The sequence below is a fragment of the Hippocampus zosterae genome, chromosome 9, assembly GCF_025434085.1.
Source record: "Hippocampus zosterae strain Florida chromosome 9, ASM2543408v3, whole genome shotgun sequence".
Taxonomy (NCBI): Eukaryota; Metazoa; Chordata; class Actinopteri; order Syngnathiformes; family Syngnathidae; genus Hippocampus; species Hippocampus zosterae.
In genome coordinates, this window is record NC_067459.1 from 3,821,613 (window position 1) to 3,839,949 (window position 18,337).

General features: G+C 42.6%; 1 protein-coding gene across 2 annotated transcripts in view; it reads left to right on the top strand.

Moving 5' to 3' along the window:
- Positions 1-18,337, top strand: part of usp48 (ubiquitin specific peptidase 48) — a 56,023-nt gene that overhangs the window by 29,334 nt on the left and 8,352 nt on the right. Inside the window, exons 18-26 of one of the 2 annotated variants that reach the window (XM_052075076.1) lie at positions 2,669-2,791; positions 2,860-2,921; positions 5,443-5,553; positions 11,047-11,177; positions 11,593-11,699; positions 11,792-11,899; positions 13,770-13,952; positions 14,232-14,357; positions 14,482-14,530. In XM_052075076.1, the coding sequence (XP_051931036.1) occupies positions 2,669-2,791; positions 2,860-2,921; positions 5,443-5,553; positions 11,047-11,177; positions 11,593-11,699; positions 11,792-11,899; positions 13,770-13,952; positions 14,232-14,357; positions 14,482-14,530 (1,000 nt within the window). Of the gene's footprint in view, positions 1-2,668; positions 2,792-2,859; positions 2,922-5,442; positions 5,554-11,046; positions 11,178-11,592; positions 11,700-11,791; positions 11,900-12,575; positions 13,641-13,769; positions 13,953-14,231; positions 14,358-14,481; positions 14,531-18,337 lie in introns of those variants that run through there. The other variant, XM_052075077.1, reaches the window with a different exon arrangement.

Below are 18,337 nucleotides of genomic sequence, written 5' to 3' on the forward strand. Positions count from 1 at the left end.
GAGTTTTTTTCAGCGAAAACGTGCCGAATATTGGCAACAAGCATGCCGCTTTGTGACTGCTAACTAAACTAAACTAAAATACAGGTCCTGGCAACACATTGAGCAGGAGCCAAGAGTTGCTGTGTCCTGCTTCAAACCTCGCTTCGAAAAGCTGTGCATTGCAAAACGTGCTTAATGTAGCCATTAATCCAGACATTATCTTTGATTAAAAAAAAGCACACATTATTTTATATATTTTTGTTTTGCTGGTTAAAGTTTTTTTTTAATATTGTGCTCCTGAGTTAATGTTGGTGATTAGTTTGAATGCATTATTAGTTATTGATTTTATGTAATTTTATTTTTCAGTATTGTATAGTTTGACATGGTCAGTCAACAAATATTTATTGTTAAATTAAGGATTTAATGTTATTTTTGAGTTTCAGATGCACTTTAAAACTTTTCTGTTCCAGTTACAGAAGCTATTCTTTGTTGTAAGTTGGTCCATAAAGTTGGTCCATATTTCTTTCCTTTTTTATTCTCTTACACGTTGTTAGAAGAATCTATGAGCAAAAATGTATCATACAATCACAACAGCGGCAGCTGTAACATGTTTAAAGTTTCATTTATTTGGGCGCATCGAAGCGTTTGGGTGCATACCCGGCACCCCCAAATGCCTACACACAAAGGCGCCGGCCATTTGGCCGGCGGGCTGTTGAAGCCCACAATTAGCACGTCAATACAGGTGGGCGACCACAGGGGAGAAGGCGAAACTCGGTCACAAAAGGGGAATGAATAATCCGGGAACAGCGGTTGAGCAACAAAAGACGAGTTGAGAACACCCGTCGCGCCCAGACGACATTGACCATCCGCAAAGTCTACAGCATGCTAATTCGATGTAGACCAGCCAGAAAAGGCGCCAATGTACTGGTGGTTCGAGGTTGAAAAACAGGTAACCAATCACTACTGAGGTGCCCGACCGGGGGTGCGGCATGCAAATATTGGGGACAGTGTTTTTCTTGTATTTTGCATATGTTACAATAAAATGTGGAACTCGCGGAGACGGGACTTTGAGTGTGATCGCGGAGCAACAACCGTCGTTCGCTCTCAGAGGTCCGCTCCCGCCGATATTGAAGACAATTTTCCTGTGTGCCGAGTCGTTCCTTTAACTTTGTCCGAGAAAATCTCTGACACACGTTAATAAGGATACAGTGTTATGCAAAGGTGTACTTATAACAATGTTATTGACAAATGATACTATTTATAGTCGTGCGGGGAGGAGGCGCGAGATGTTTTCCTCTTCCTTGCGGGGGGCATGACAGAAAATAATTGAGAACGACTGCAGTAAGCCAAAAGATACTTCTAAGATAGCCTAAGTCTGCCGTGAATGACAGATTGTTTAGCAATTGGGATGCGTCCAAACTGTAATTTTACATATGAGTTTAACAAGAGTAAAATATTTGTTTGACAAGCAAGCGTGTAATTTAAGTTCCCAGGTAATACAATACACAAATGCGCTATACAATTACATGAAAATATTTTTTTACAAAGCATCCCGCACATTGATCTATGTTGTGCTTTGATGTTATCTTTCCATTAGTATAAATTTCATGGCTGTAGTTTTTGCATTTATTTTTATCATGAAGAATTTCAGTACAAAATACAGCAACGAAAAATAAAAAGGGTCTGAGATTGACCATGCCCATTTTGGCCCGAATATAAGACGGTGTTTTTTAGCATTGAAATAAGACTGAAAAAGTGGGGGTCGGCTAGTATTCGGGGTCTAGAAATTATACCCATTCATGACGCTAGATGGCGCCAGATATCATTGAAGTGAATACTGAACTTGACTCCCCAGGCTAAAGTGAACCCCGTCACGAAGAATAAAAATAAAAATAGCGGTAGCATGAAGAAGAAAAATAAAAATAGCGGTAAGAAAGAAAAGAGAAGAAAATAATAGAAGAGATAACAGAAAATGGAGAAACATAGCGACAATCTGGAGAAAAGTGGGTCGAAGATCGGCCAGATTAACCGGCAGCTAATGAGAAGTTATGATGCAATTAACATTTCAAAAACCAGAAGCCATTCATTTACGAATGTGATTGCACTTTAGTTTACATATTTAAATGTTCATGTATTAAGATTTGAATGAGGCAAAATAACATGCTTTTTCTCTCAAATATATAGTTATAATTATTAGTTTCAGATGTATTGTAATTATTTTCTGTATAAAAATGTATTTGGTGTTCAACAAGTCTTTTTTCAAACTTGGGTTTTGAAAAAGGGGTCATCTTAATAATCAGGGCTGTATTAAGGGGTGACACGCTCAGCGGCTTTGTACGTGTGAACGCTCCACACAATTTGCTGCGGTGTAAAATACATCGCAACAAAATACATCGGTGCAGCGCCGGAGCAAATGTGTGCCGTGTGAACACCCCTTTAAATTCGGGCCAATACGGTATATCACAGATACACTTCTTTGGTACATATGTATTGTAATTTGAGATTATTTCTATGCGCTTTTTTGTTTTAATGTATCGCTGAGGTATTGGATCAAGACTTGCTATCGGCAGATCCTTAAAACCAAAGACCGGGACTCGGGTGCCAAAAAAGTGTGATCGGGACATCCGAGTCTGCATTATATCTGTCATGAAGGAGGGAAGCAGAATCTAAACAGTTCATGTGCGTCCAGACACTGGAACAGGAAGAAAAGGACAATGAGGCTGTGAGTAAAATGATGGCTCTGGACCAGAAGAATCAGCTACTCAACCTCTTCCATGAGAAAAACCGGCCAACCCTCACCAAGTGGCCCCAGGTAACAAAATCAATTAATGTCAGTGTGCTGACCTTGATTCATAAATCTTTTGTACTTTATTTTTCCAGGACACAGACATCCTCTATGTTGTCCCTCTGTTTTTTGTGGATGAATGGAGAAAATTTATCAGGTATGTTTGTTTTCTAGTTGCAAAACAAACAAATTTGTTTTTCTGTGTGTATCTACAGTATTGTCACAATACCAAAATTTGATCCGATACCCACACAAAGTAACTCGATATCAGAACTGAAAGGATACCATGGCAAAATTATTTAAAATTTGTATTAAATCAAATAATTAATATAAGGATGCTCATTACAATACCTTTGAGAAATAGTACATTAAAACATTTTACACACTTCAGAACAATTAAAGATTTTTTTTAAATGCTACTAATCTCCAATCTCTTGGGAAAGCAAGACATACAGGACAATAATTTGCACTGATTGGGCGATGTCACAACCGTTGACACCTTCCAAACTTTTCCTTTGACCACTCATGACAACGGATGAAAATGTCACCAGCATGCGCCCTGTTTTGACCAAGACTTGTTATACAGTGCCCTCCATAATTATTGGCACCCCTGGTTGAGATGTGTTTTTTAGCTTCCAATTATTTTATTTTTTTTCTAAATAATATGGGACCTTAATGGAAAAAAAGAGAAAAATCCAACCTTCAATACAAGTGCATTTATTCAGTGGGGAAAAAATCCCACATAAAGAAATAATTATTTGACATCAAATCACCTGTTCCACAATTATTGGCACCCTTAACAATTCCCAGGAAATAAATATAATTGAAGCATTTCTGTCATTTCTACAGTAGTTTACAAAGTTTACCAGAGTATGTAGGAACATTTAATTAGTAATTCATCACTTCCTGTCTCCCTGGGGTATAAATATGACGTGACACCGAGGCCATTTCTCTTATCCACTCTTAAACATGGGAAAGACAAAGGAACACAGCATACAAGTGAGGCAGATGTGCGTCGACCTTCACAGGTCAGGCAGAGGCTACAAGAAGATTGCCACTCAACTGCAGCTGCCCATATCCACTGTGAGAGGAATAATTAAGAAGTTCAAAACAACTGGAACAGTGGTAAACAAGCCTGGACGAGGAGCCAAGTTTATTTTGCCACCACGCACAGTGAGGAGGATGGTAAGAGAAATCAAAAGATCTCCAAAGCTCACTGTTACAGAATTACAACAAATGGTAGCATCCTGGGGTCACAAAGTCTCCAAATCAACCATCAGGCGCTGTCTACACGCCAACAAGCTGTTTGGGAGGCATGCACGGAGAAAACCTTTCCTCACTCACAATCATAAACGCAAGCGTCTGGAGTTCGCCAAGCGGTATTGGGGCTTCAACTGGGACCGTGTGCTTTGGTCAGATGAGACCAAGATTGAGCTTTTTGGCAACAAACACTCTAAGTGGGTCTGGCGTACCACGAAAGATGCGCATGCTGAAAAGCACCTCATACCCACTGTGAAGTATGGGGGTGGGTCAGTGATGCTGTGGGGCTGTTTCGCTTCCAAAGGCCCTGGGAACCTTGTTAGGGTGCATGGCATCATGAATGCTTTGAAATACCAGGACATTTTAAATCAAAATCTGTTGCCCTCTGCCCGAAAGCTGAAGCTGGGTCGTCACTGGGTCTTTCAGCAAGACAATGACCCTAAACATATGGCCAAATCTACACAGAAATGGTTCACCAGACACAAAATCAAGCTCCTCCCATGGCCATCTCAGTCCCCTGACCTCAACCCCATTGAGAACCTGTGGGGTGAGCTGAAGAGGAGAGTACAGAGGAGAGGACCCAGGTCTCTGGATGATTTAGAGAGATTCTGCAAAGAGGAATGGCTGAAGATCCCTCTTTCTGTCTTTTCCCATCTTGTGAAACATTATAGGAGAAGATTAGGTGCTGTTTTGTTGGCAAAAGGGGGTTGTACAAAATATTAACACCAGGGGTGCTAATAATTGTGACACACATTATTTGATGTCAAATAATTATTTCTTTATGTGGGATTTTTTCCCCACTGAATAAATGCACTTGTATTGAAGGTTGGATTTTTCTCTTTTTTTCCATTAAGGTCCCATATTATTTAGAAAAAAAATAAAATAATTGGAAGCTAAAAAACACATCTCAACCAGGGGTGCCAATACTTATGGAGGGCACTGTATCAATGTTTGGCACATGGTATTGAGTGATAGTTGTTGTTTGCATTTTAAATATATATATATATATATATATATATATATATATATATATATATATATATATATATCTTAAATAACGCAACATTAATTTTATTTATTTTTTTGTGCAACACAAATCTACAGTTGTCCATCCATCCATTATTTGAACCACTAATCCAGACTAGGGTCGCGGGCATGCTGGAGCCTATCCCAACTGTCTTCTTGAGGTCGGCGGTATACACACTGAAATAGTCACTCGCCAATTGCAGCAATCCATAGTCATACATATATTACATTTACTTGAACTGTGTACTCGTAACAATTGTGAGTGACAAAGAGGAAGGTTGAGTTGCATATGGAGTACGTGCTTGGTCCATTTATGTAGTATGTTCTTTTTCAATTTAATTTTCCTGACGAGATGATTAATGTATCTATCTGTCCTTCTTTTTTACTGACAGAAGACCCACTAAATCCTCCCCAGTGTCCAGTGTGGGCAACAACCTCCTTGTATGTCCACATGGAGGATTCATGTTCACCTATGACTCCCTGATCAACGGAGATGCACAACAGTGAGTTCCAATAAGTAATGCAAGCATTTGACTTATCTTAAACAAGGATAAATAAACATTTTGAGCGAGCATGTGGACAAAAACTGACAGAAAATATACATTTACAGGAATAACATTTTGGGTCAGTGAAAAAAACACATTTTGTGAAAAAAAAATGTTTCTAAAATCTCCCATTACGTGTTTGTAATTGTGGCACAAATCTTAACACCAGACTTTGGGAGATCGGGCAAATTTATGATGTGACCCCAGAGACGCTTGGAAACAATTCAAAACAACCTAAATTCACCATATCACAGGAAGGAAGAAAAGATTAGGCTGGAAAATAGGAGAACGAGAGTTAAAGTTGTTGCAACTTTGTTTGTCCCATCAGGGGCACTATAAAGCAGTTTTATTTGTTTAGCACATTTCATACACAATGTACGGCACACAGCTAAAAGCACAACACTTGAAAGAACTTACAAACAAACAACTACAGACATTCAAATCCAAAGCAGAGAATAAAAATAGCTAACTAATTAAGAAATGGACAGGACAAAACAATTAATTGCATTTACAAACAAAAGATTTAAAGGCAAAGTAAAGAGAAAAAAAGGAGCTTTCTAAAATAGCTGACAGTGACATTGATTTAAAATGTTTGAAAGACTTAAAACAAAAGTATGGGGAAACAAAAAGCATAGTTTTTACCCTGGATTTAAAAGCATTTACACTTGGGGCTAGCTTCACTTTTGTTGGCATCTTATTCCACTTGCATACAGCATGACGGCAAAATCAGGGTTTCTACGCAATGATTGACCAATTTCCAGTAATGGAAAATGACCAAAAAAAAGTAAAATGTCAAAGAGCTTATAATAATAATAATAATACATCACATTTGTAAGCGCCTTTCACAACACTCAAGGACACTGTACAGCCAAGACCAATAGTAAAACACAGATAAAATAATAAATAAAGAAAGAAAGATTTAAGGCGGGTAGGCAAGTCTGAATAGGTGGGTTTTGAGCTGGGTTTTGAATAAGGAAAGAGAGTCAATATTACGAATGTTGGGAGGAAGTGAGTTCCAGAGTTTGGGGGCAGAGCGACTGAAGGCTCTGCACCCCATTGTACTGAGACGGGCAGAGGGTAGAAAAAGGTGGAGGGAGGATGAGGACCTGAGTGAGCGAGAGGGAATGGAGATTTGAAGAAGATCTGACAGATAGGGGGGCGCAAGGTTATGGATGGCTTTGAATGTATAGAGAAGTATTTTGAAGTTGATTCTAAGTTTGACAGGAAGCCAGTGGAGCTGTCGGAGGATGGGGGTGATATGATGGAAGGAGGGGGTTCTCGTGATGATCCGGGCTGCTGAATTCTGAACAAGTTGAAGTTTATGGAGGAATTTTTGATGGACACCGAAGAGGAGTGAGTTGCAGTAGTCAATACGGGAAGTGACGAGACTGTGAACAAGGATAGCGGTGGTGTGCGGAGTGAGTGAGGGACGGAGGCGGTTTATATTGCGAAGGTGGAAATGAGCGGACCGGGTAATGTTATTGATGTGGGAGTGAAAGGATAGTGAACTGTCAAGGATGACACCCAGACTCTTCACCTGGGGGGAAGGAGATATAGTGGCATTATCAATTGTGAGGGAGAAACTGTCGGCTTTGTTTAGAGTGGATTTGGTACCGACGAGTAGGAGTTCAGTTTTATTGCTGTTTAGCTTGAGGAAATTGTGGGTGAACCAAGATTTGATTTCTGAGAGACAGTGAGAGAGGGACGAGGGTGGGAGAGAAGCGTCGGGTTTGCTGGAGAGATAGAGCTGGGTGTCATCCGCAAAGCAGTGAAAGTGTAAGCCAAATTTGCGGAAAATGTTTCCGAGTGGAAGGAGGTAGACAATGAAGAGGAGCGGACCGAGGACAGAACCCTGGGGAACACCAGAAGAAACGGGGAGGGATTGTGAAGTAAAAGAATCAACTTGAATGAACTGAGAGCGGCCAGTGAGATATGAGTGGAACCAATGTAGAGGGGTGTTGGTGATGCCTATGGTAGAGAGTCGATTGAGGAGGATGGGGTGAGAGATTGTGTCGAAGGCTGCACTCAGGTCAAGGAGGATGAGGATGGAGATAAGGCCAGAGTCTGCTGCCATGAGAAGATCGTTTGTGATTTTTATGAGGGCTGTTTCAGTACTGTGACGGGGACGGAAGCCGGACTGGAATTGTTCATAAAGACTATTGTCGGTAAGGTGGGAGTGGATCTGAGAGGCGACAGTTTTCTCCAGAATTTTCGAGATGAAGGGAAGATGGGAAATGGGGCGTAGGTTATTGAAGTCATTGGGATCTGAACCAGTTTTTTTCAGGATTGGTGTGACAGCTGCAGTTTTGAAGAGCACAGGAACAATTCCAGTCGACAGAGAGGAATGGATAATGGCTGAGATGAAGGGAAGCAGAGAGGGTAGGCAGGATTTGACCAGAACTGTAGGGAGGGGATCGAGCTGACAGGAGGAAGTCTTGGATTTAATGATGAGGTCTGAAATTAATGAGAGATGGGGGAGTTCAAAAGAAGAGAACAGTTTGCAAGGGGTGAGAGGTTCAGATGAGGGGAAAGGTACAGAGGAGCCCAGATGCTGGTGGATTCTGTTGATTTTTTCATTGAAAAAGAGGAGAAGTGCATTGCAGGTGTCACGAGAATAAAAGTGAGGTGGTAGGGAGTCAGGAGGTTGAGTGATTCTGTTCCAAAGGGAAAAGAGAGTCTTAGTATTTCCAGCATTGGAGCAGATGAGTCCGGAGTAGTAATGTGATTTTGCTTGAGAGATGGAGTCCTTGTAGAGGGATAGCTGAGCTGCATAGATGTCCTTGTGAGCAGTGAGGCCGGTTTTCCTATAAAGTCTCTCAAGCTGCCGGGTTTGGGATTTCAAGGAACGTAGATGAGGGGTGAACCAAGGGGCAGACCGAGTAAAAAGGACAGAGCGGGACTTGACAGGGGCGAGAGTATTGAGGATGCTGGTGAGACCAGAGTTGTATTGGAAAACCAAATCATCAGGAGTGGAGTCAATGTCCGGAGTCAGGGTGGTCAGCCATGCAGTGAGAGAGTCAATGTTAATGTCTTTAATATTACGGTAAACAATGGTCCGGGGTGATTTGGCAGTTGAGAGCTGGAGTGTAATGTTGAATGAGATAAGGAAGTGGTCCGTTATTGGAAGTTCGTCAGCAGTACAGTTGGAGGGGGAAATACCAGAGCAGCAGATCAGATCCAGGGTGTGACCTTTGATGTGTGTGGGAAAATCTACAAATTGATCAAAACCAAGACTGTTAATTGAAGAAGTGAAGTCAATGGTGAGAGGAAGAGCAGTGTTGTCCATATGTATATTAAAATCTCCCAGGATTATTACATTTGGTGACAGAGAGGAGAGATGGGTGAGGACAGTAGACACTTCATTTAAAAAGTCGCGGTGGGGTTTGGGGGAGCGGTACACTGTGGCAATAATCGTGGGGATAGGTCCGGATATTTGACAGGCAAGGCATTCAAAGGAGGAAAGTGGCGGGAGAGAAACCGAAAGTACTTTCCACTTCTCGCGGTATACTATCGCGAGACCTCCTCCGCGACCAGAATCGCGGGGCTTGGAAATGTAAACAAATCCCGGGGGAGTGGAATCGTTCAACTGTGAGAAGTCCCCGGGAGTTTGCCAGGTTTCATTCAAGCAGAGAATGTCAAGCTTACGGTCCGTGAGGATATCTTGAATGAGATTACCCTTCCCAGTAAGCGAACGGATGTTAAGTAGCCCGAAGTTGACGGCGGCAGTCTCGCTGCTGCGGGGGCCGTTAGCCGACCTAGCCAAGCCGGCTAACGCACGATGGTCGATGGATCGGCCGGCGTTTCTGGATGGCCGACGGGAGGAAGACCAGAAGGAGACGATGGTGTTGGATCGGTTGAGGCAGAAGCCCCGACGAGACCCACGATGAATATATTTCCGGGAAGGAAAGCGAACGATGTCCGGGAGCCGGTGTAGAGCAGGAGGAGGGCCCAGCCATTGGAAGCGGAGCCGAAGGAGCTCGGCCAACGAGTACTGGAGCAGACCCTTGACAGGTCGATGGAGGAGCGACAGGTTGACAGGTAGGACGCTGAGACGCCGGGACGAAACAGTCGAAGATAGTTGAGAGTGCGAGACAGGCCTGAATGGGGGCTGGGTGGAATGACTGTGAGATGATGATCGTGATTCCATGCGAAACAGTAAAACAATCGAGCGTAAAAACACCGTAAAACACAAAAGTTTGTGGGAGAGCAGCGGCAGCCAAAAACGCGCCAGCGTTCACTCTACCCGGAAGTCAACACTAGCTTGCGTTGTCCTGGAAAATAAAATGTTTCCTCTCTCTGCCCAATGGCTTAAACAGACCTGTATATTTGTTTTTAACTGCCTTAAATGGGTAATATTGAGCTGTTGCCCTTGTTTTCTTTGTCTCTGCTTCTAGCCGGCACGGCGCCTCACATGACGCTACCAATCCTGCAAAAAAACAAAACAAAACAAAACAAAACACCACAGACCAGAATGGGTCATTTGTGTTATCATGCTGGACACCAGCAGCAAAAGCAAAACAACGCCATAGATTGTTGAAGATTCGGACAGCCAAAGCTTTGGTCACAAGGCAACGCGCTCTACTCACAGAAGCAAAGCAAGATCGAAATGCTGTAGTTGCCCTGCTAGTCGTTGGTGACGTTGGCAAGACTCCAGCTGGTTACCAGTTACCCCAGCTCCTGGCAGGGCCCCAGCAATAGGTTGGCCCTGCTGGGCGGCTGTGGCTCACTTCAGAGTGGGTTGCCAAGTTACTGAAAGATTGGCTGAGTCACCAGTAAGACCAGCACGAAAACAACAAAACTATGCTGGTCTATGATGTTTCTCCACTCAACCCAGATCGATTTGTATATTCCCTTCGTACAATTTTGCTCTCCAGTGTTTCCACGTGACTTCGTTGCTAGATTTACTGCCCGTTCAGATCTAAGTAAGGATTTATTTTCTCCAAAGTGCCAAAACTGGCAATTTTCAGCTGGAGAGTGTTGGTGTAGTGCTGTATATCGAGTGTCTCCTCTTCTCTATTTTGTTTTTGTAGAGTAGAAAAAAATATGTTTTCAGAGAGCAGAATTCCAACATTTCTTGCCATTTTTGGCAAGGATTGTATCAGTAGGTGTCCTTTGGTGATAGTAGAACAGTCTGTAGATTGCCACATCAACATTCACCTTAGTGCATGAACAGTAAGATGGACATTTCGATACTGTACATCGTGACATGACGATCATTTTTTTGTTTCTTGTATTTTATATGTATTATCCCGATATTTGTACTATATCAGTGACAGTGGTACCACTCTTCGGTATGAGCTATTGTAACATTCTCATACAAGCATGAAGTGTTTCTTTGTTTTGCTGATGTTCTATACAAGTTGTATTATTTACAACTAACTTTTAAACCCCTAGAAATGTGTCATGATCAACCTGAATGTGAGCTCATGCTGTTTGGTTTGTCCTGCATAGCATTGTTCTGCTCTGGCCCAGTGAATGGGAGGTAATCAGCAAACTCTTCATTGTGGACCAGTCCATCTCCATCAACTGCGTCAAACAGACCACACCCACGGGTCCCACCACTAAATACACCACTCATCCTGGTAAGAGAACAGTTTTTAGTATGCTTTAGTTTCACAGAGCGACTTCTCATTCACCTGTTGCATGATGATATTAGGAACAAGCTATGTATGTTATGGAAGAAAAACTGCATGTACACTTTGCTGCAACTGAAGCATAGTATTGGAGTCAAGGCACCCATTTTAGATGAGACAAATCTCAGGGCATACCACCAAACAAATTCCACAAAAAATATGAATACTGAGGTGACAATGATCTGATCTCAGGTCCTGCTACTCAGTGTGACACAGAGGCCTATTTAATTGAACACAAAGCCGACCTTGTAAATATCATTTACAATTTCATTTGCGATTTAGAGCTTTTATTTTTTATTTTTTTACCATTATTGTCATCATTATTCACGTTGTGTTGCTTGCCTATTTGTATTGATATTTTCAGATCTCTGCTGGGAGTGCAGAGAGGGCTTCCTTTTCCAGCAGCAGAAAGACCTCAGAGAGTACACCCAAGCCACAATTTACATCCGCAAAATCATAGAAGACAAACGGGTATGACAAATCCAGAGATTTTAAATTCAGTGGTTGATGAGTCCAAACATTATTGGACATCGAAATGACACTTGATTTTGCGTTTTCAAAAGATGATTAAAGAAGCTGTTCCTGAGCTGAACGCCAGCAGCTCTGAGGCAGAGGAGGAGAAGGAAGAGCAACCAAAGGTAGCTGGTGAGAGAGATCCAGACTTCAGCCAGGTAAACGAAGCACCATTGATGTTGTTTAGCAATACAGTACTCAACGACTGGTGGCAGTGACAGTCAGAGCTGCAGCGCTTGTCGCAGTATGAATTCAGTGCTCTCGTGTGTGCTGGAGTGATCAATCTTCATCTCATTTTTTTTTTCCCAGAAGTAGAATTTAACATGTGTTTTATCACCCCAAAGCTAGTGTTTTGGTTTGACAAGACAAAATTAGTCTACAAGAGTACTTAAAGATTCTAAGGCTTATTTTGGATCGATCAAACATTAAAAAATATCTTGGATATGTACTGAACATGTTAGATTAATCCATTGCACTTTTAAACAGTTGCCAATGGCAGATTGAAGCACATCTGAAAGGAAAAAAAATATATTTCCAAACCCCCAAAGATTCTTCAGAAAACACAGATAAACATTCAATATACTGTACATTAGCCATAAAGGGGGTGTGGGGGGTTGAGGAAAAGAAACAAATATATTAAAAACATTTTCAATATTAAAAAATGTTTAGAATCCTCAGTGGTCGAAGCGTGACTATGCCAGGGTCGAAGGTCAAACGCCTTTGCACAACACCCAATGATTACACTTTGATACAAGTCATTTTATTTATCATTGAGGCAAATGTATCGAAAATTTGAAAAATGCAAACTCCCATTTTAAAACTTTGTTTCATCAGACGGCTTCTTCATCCACAGAAGAATGCTGGAACTCTTCTAGTTCAGGGGTGCCCAACCATTTTTGGACCAAAGATCAACCACCCTCCCACGATTGACCCAGGACCATATGTGCGCATCTGCACGCACTTACACACGCGTGCAATGATGAGCAACAGCCATAAGGGCACCTAAGATGAACTAAACAGAAAAATAAAGTAGACACAACAGTTTGTGAAAAGGAAATCACTGCCTACCTGAGTATAGACCTGACGCAGAGGCAAAGGACGCACTTTTGCAGCGTCTATATATCATAGCTCACGTGTACCAATTAAAAATGTTTCTCTCGGCCCTCCAGATTCCCATTCTTTGCCAGTGCCCTCGGTGAATCGTACATGTAACAAACCCCGAATGAGAATAATAACAATATAAGATATAGCGCAACAGCATTGATCGCAAGTTGCAATTGCAGACTGCTGACCGCTAACAACTTCTGGATGATTGAGGTCACGCGTTACCGTAGGTTAAAGGTGACCTGCTTTTTTATTTTATAACATTTCATGATCAGTAAGAACAGGCTCATGGCAAAGGCAGTGGGGAATACTTGTGTTTGTGAGTTCTTTGTTTTTTTATTTTTAATCAATTTGCAAAAATCACTTTCATGATGGTGTTTTGTCTGTTGAATTTTGATAGAAAATAATATATTTTGAAATAAGGTTTTTACAAGACAAAATACAGTCATATCTCAGTTTTCGACCATTGTCCGTTCTTGAAGGCTGTTCGAAAACCGAAACCACGCTTTTAGAAAAAATAAATCTTTATTGAACACGTCTACTCACAATGGAATGCTACACGAGGAAGTGTCACTGCCTCGTCTACCAGAGGAAGCATCACTTCCTAGTGTCAGGAAGTCGAGAGGAGTCAAGTGGCACATTCAATTGCACTCAGTTTGGTTGAAAACCCATTTTCGGTCGTAATCAGAGGCATAAAAAAATGGAAATTTTTGCTTGAAAACCAATTTGGTCGAGAACAGAGATGCTCGAAAACCGAGGTTTGACTGTATGACCAACACGCCCCCGCCACTCCAACGGGGGGATTGAGGGGGTCCACAAATATGTGAATTAATGGGTGCCAAACCGCAAATTTGCAAGGGTCCGCTGTAGTTATATGATTTGTATTCACATATTCAGTCTTGTTATTGATATTTTTTTTACCAGTCAGAAGATGGCTCAAAGCGGCTTAAACTAAGTGACGGCAGCACTCCAGAAGGAGCTGCTTCTCCAGAAACCAACAACACTAAACTCTGTGGCATCAGGAGAAGCACTCGGCACCGGAAACTCAGAGGTGAAAAAGCCCTCATTGTGTCTGCAAATCAGACCCTCAAAGAGCTGAAAATTCAGGTAAGGCCACCACTGAGAGTCATTGAACGTATTTATTTAAAAAAAAAAAAAAGTATTCGGGGGGGAAAAAAAACATCTGGATTATCCTGAATCTTGAGCATTGTGATCTCCTACTTTGGGATCATTAATTTACAATACACATTTAACTCATTCAGTACCAGCCAATTCTGGACCAAGTCTGAAAAGACGTTTAAAAAGTCATTGGGAGTGAATGAGTTAATACTAACTGTAATGTAGCAAGCAAACCGTATTTCATTTGTTGTTCTTGCAACTCATTAGATAATGCATGCCTTCTCTGTGGCACCGTTTGACCAAAACCTCTCCATTGATGGGAAAGATCTGACTGACGACTCAGCCACATTGGGAAGTTTGGGCGTCATCCCAGAGAGTATCATCTCTCTAAAGGTAAACAACACGCAAGTCATCAGGTCACCCTGTATGCTATTCAATTGCGCTTTAGTTTGTGTTCCACATGAATTGTTCAGAAAATGACATTGAAACACATTTTCATGCTACTGTGTTATCTCAGGCTGATGAGCCAATCGCTGATTTTGCAGCCATGGATGACGTCTATCAAGGTGAGTGTCGGGATAAAAGGGGTGGGGTGAGAATGTCAGATCAAGAGATGTGACTTGAGCTTGAAATCAAGGGTGTTAGGTTTCCTGTTATTAGTAATTGCACCCCACAGGTAGGACAGGAACTAGAAGAGAGAGGCATCCTGGAATGAGCTGGAGAGAGAGAATAGTGATTGTGTTGGTGAGAGAAACGGGTGAAGAAAAAGTGATTGGTTGTCATACAACATAGGAATTTAGTGGGCCAGATGGTGGTGGCAAATCACAACTTGCCAGTTGCTCCGGTGACATTGCAATTGAAGCTATGCGAATGCGAGCAGATGTGTCCAAATTATATTAAACGTGACTAAAAACAAAATACTATATTTTGCAAATCATGTTCAAACTGGTGCACTTGGTTGTTTTGAGCAAATAATCATGAAGTATATAAGATATATTAGTTATATAAGATGACAGTGGTGAGGTGTGCTGTGGCTGTGACAGTAGTTTCGGGTGCGTAAAATGCGTGCTTTGGATTTGAATTGCAGTGGAGGGGAGCAGGGAGCAAAAATCCGCATGTAATTACTGCCCGTTACTAAAGCATTACAAACACAAAAGTGACCCAAAAAAAACACATTTTGGTCACCACTTCACAACTTATCTGATATTCAGGTCCTTTTAAAAAAATTTGCAGATTGTGATAAAGTTCATTAATTTCCATAATGTAATGATGAAAATTCAACTTTCATATATTTCATAGATTTATTGCACACCAACTGAAATATTTGAGGTCTTTTATTGTTTTAATACTGATGATTTTGGCATACGGCTCAGAAAAACACCAAATTACTATCTCAAAAACATTTGCATACCATGAAAAGGTACACATGTGTGCCGCGGCACAGGGTTTGAAAATATTTGTTTGAGATATTGTCAGGTGTGCCGTGGGAAATTATCCAATATGTATACCTGTGCGGTCTATTGCCTGACAAGAGTAATCATGTAGTACTCTTCCATACCGGTAGGTAGTAGCAGCAGCTACCATATTGCCTTGTACTTCGAGACAGGCAAAGTTTCCGGCGCGAGGCAATACAACAAAATGTATCTTTCATTTAGATTTACTTTGACCGGAGAGGCAACGGCACCGACTCCGTTGTACTTGGTACAATATGTGGCGAAAAGCTCTCCAACAGCGCTATGATCCCAAGTGATCTTAAACTCGATATCCAAACAAAACACCCTTCACTTCGAAACAACAATGTGGAGTATTTTGTTCATCTGCGTGAACATACAGAGAAACAAGCAACCCATCCATCCATCCATCATCCATCCATCCATCCATCCATCCATCCATCCATCATCTACCGCTTATCCGGGGCCGGGTCGCGGGGGCAACAGCTTTAGCAGGGAAGCCCAGACTTCCCTCTCCCTAGCTACTTCTTCCAGCTCTCCCTGGGGGATCCCGAGTCGTTCCCAGGCAAGCTGGGTGACATAGTCTCTCCAGCGTGTCCTGGGTCTTCTTCAGGGTCTCCTCCCGGTGGGACATGACCGGAACACCTCACCGGGGAGGCGCTCAGGAGGCATCCGAATCAGATGCCCAAGCCACCTCATCTGGCTCCTCTCGATGTGGAGGAGAAGCGGTTTGACTCTGAGCCCCTCCCGGATGACTGAGCTTCTCACCTTATCTCTAAGGGAGAGCCCGGACACCCTGCGGAGAAAACTCATTTCAGCTGCTTGTATCCGGGACCTCGTTCTTTCGGTCACGACCCATAGCTCGTGACCATAGGTGAGGGTTGGGACGTAGATCGACCGGTAAATTGAGAGCTTCGCCTTTTGGCTCAGCTTCTTCACCACGACAGACCGATACAACGTCCGCATCACAGCAGACGCTGCACCGATCCACCTGTCGATCTCCCGCTCCCTCCTACCCCCACTCGTGAACAAGACCCCAAGATACTTGAACTCCTCCACTTGGGGTAAGATCTCCTCCCCGACCCGGAGGGGGCACTCCACCCTTTTCCGACTGAGGACCATGGTTTCAGATTTGGAGATGCTGATTTTCATCCCAACCGCTTCACACTCGGCTGCGAAACGCTCCAGTGAGAGTTGGAGAGCCCCGTTTGAAGGAGCCAACAGCACCACATCATCTGCAAAAAGCAGGGATGCAATACTGAGGCCCCCAAAACGGACCCCCTCAACGCTTCGGCTGCGCCTAGAAATTCTGTCCATAAAGGTTATGAACAGAATCTGCGTTTGACCGTGTCCCTCGGTGAGTTCTGTGGGGGGTGCTTCGTGGGTATGGGGTACCGAACCCCCTGATATGGGCTGTTCGGTCACTATACCACCGATGTCAGAGTTTGGTTCGCATTGCCGGCAGTAAGTCGGAATCGTTTCCAGTGGGGGTAGGACTCCGCCAAGGCTGCCCTTTGTCGAGAAACAAGCAACGTGCATGAAAAAAAAACCGCAAAGCTAAATGCGAGAGCCTTGAAATCAAGTTACTATGTCGCTGAACATGTGGCTAAATCAAAAAAGTCCCAGTGGCAGAGCAATTAATATTTCCCGCCTGCAAAGCCATTATGAGATGTTCTGGCCAGAAGCGGCTGAAGAAATAATAGCCTGACTGCTGTAAAAACTAAAAACAGAAAGACTCAGAGTCACAGAGGAAGAACTTTGTGTGTGTTTTATCGATTGCTGCCAGAATATCAGATCTGTGTTCATCCAAACCATTTATCACACAGAGTGAGAATAAATATGAAAGATTATAAAATATTGAATTGATGTGGATTTGATTCTATTCAAGGTTATAATATAGCATTATTTTTCAATGTTAAAAAACGCTTATAATGACAATATAACACTTAATTGTTAAAATAATATTTTTTCCACATTTTCAGCTAGTGGTGTGCCACGGGATTTTTTCAATGAAATGAATATGCCTTGGCTTGAAAAAGATTGAAAAACACTGCTCGAAAGGAGCTATTAACCTAATCATCTGAATCAACGAGTGAACTCAAAACACCCACAAATGATTCCTGAGGCTTTTAAAAACTCCCAGCCTGGTTCTATGGCTCAACACCGCAATCATGGGTAAGACTGTTGTCCTGACTGCTGTCCAGAAGGCCACCATAGACACCCTCAAATAAGAGGGTGAGACACAGCAAATAGGCTGTTCCCAGGGTACTGTATCAAGGCACCTCACTCAGTGGGAAGGAAAATGTGTGTCAGAAAATGCTGCACAACCAGAAGAGGTGAGAAGATTGTCAAGAAGGCCCGATTCCTGACCTAGGGGAACCTGTGGAAGCAGTGGACTGAGTCCGGTCGAAGCATCCAAAACCACTGTGCACAGTCATGTGCCGGAAATGGGCTTCAGGTGCCGCATTCCCCAGGTCAAGCCACTTTTGAACCAGAAACAGCGGCAGAAGCGGCTGACCTGGGCTACAGAGAAGCAGCACTGGACTTTTGCTCAATGGTCCAAAGTACTTTTTTCGGATGAAAGCAAAGTTTGCATGTCATTCGGAAATCAAGGTGCCAGAGTCTGGAGGAAGACTGGGGAAAAGAAAATGCCAAAATGCCTCAAATCCAGTGTCAAGTACCCAGTCCGTGATGGTCTGGGGTGCAATGTCTGCTCCTGGTATTGGTCCACTCTTTCATCAAAGGCAGGGTCAGTGCAGCTAGATATCGGGAGATTTTCGAGCACTTCATCTGCTGAAAAGCTTGAAGATGAAGATTTCATTTTTCAGCACGACCTGGCACCTACTCACAGTGTCAAGACCACTGGTAAATGATTTAGTGACCACGGTATTACTGCTCAATTGGCCTGCCAACTCTCCTGAC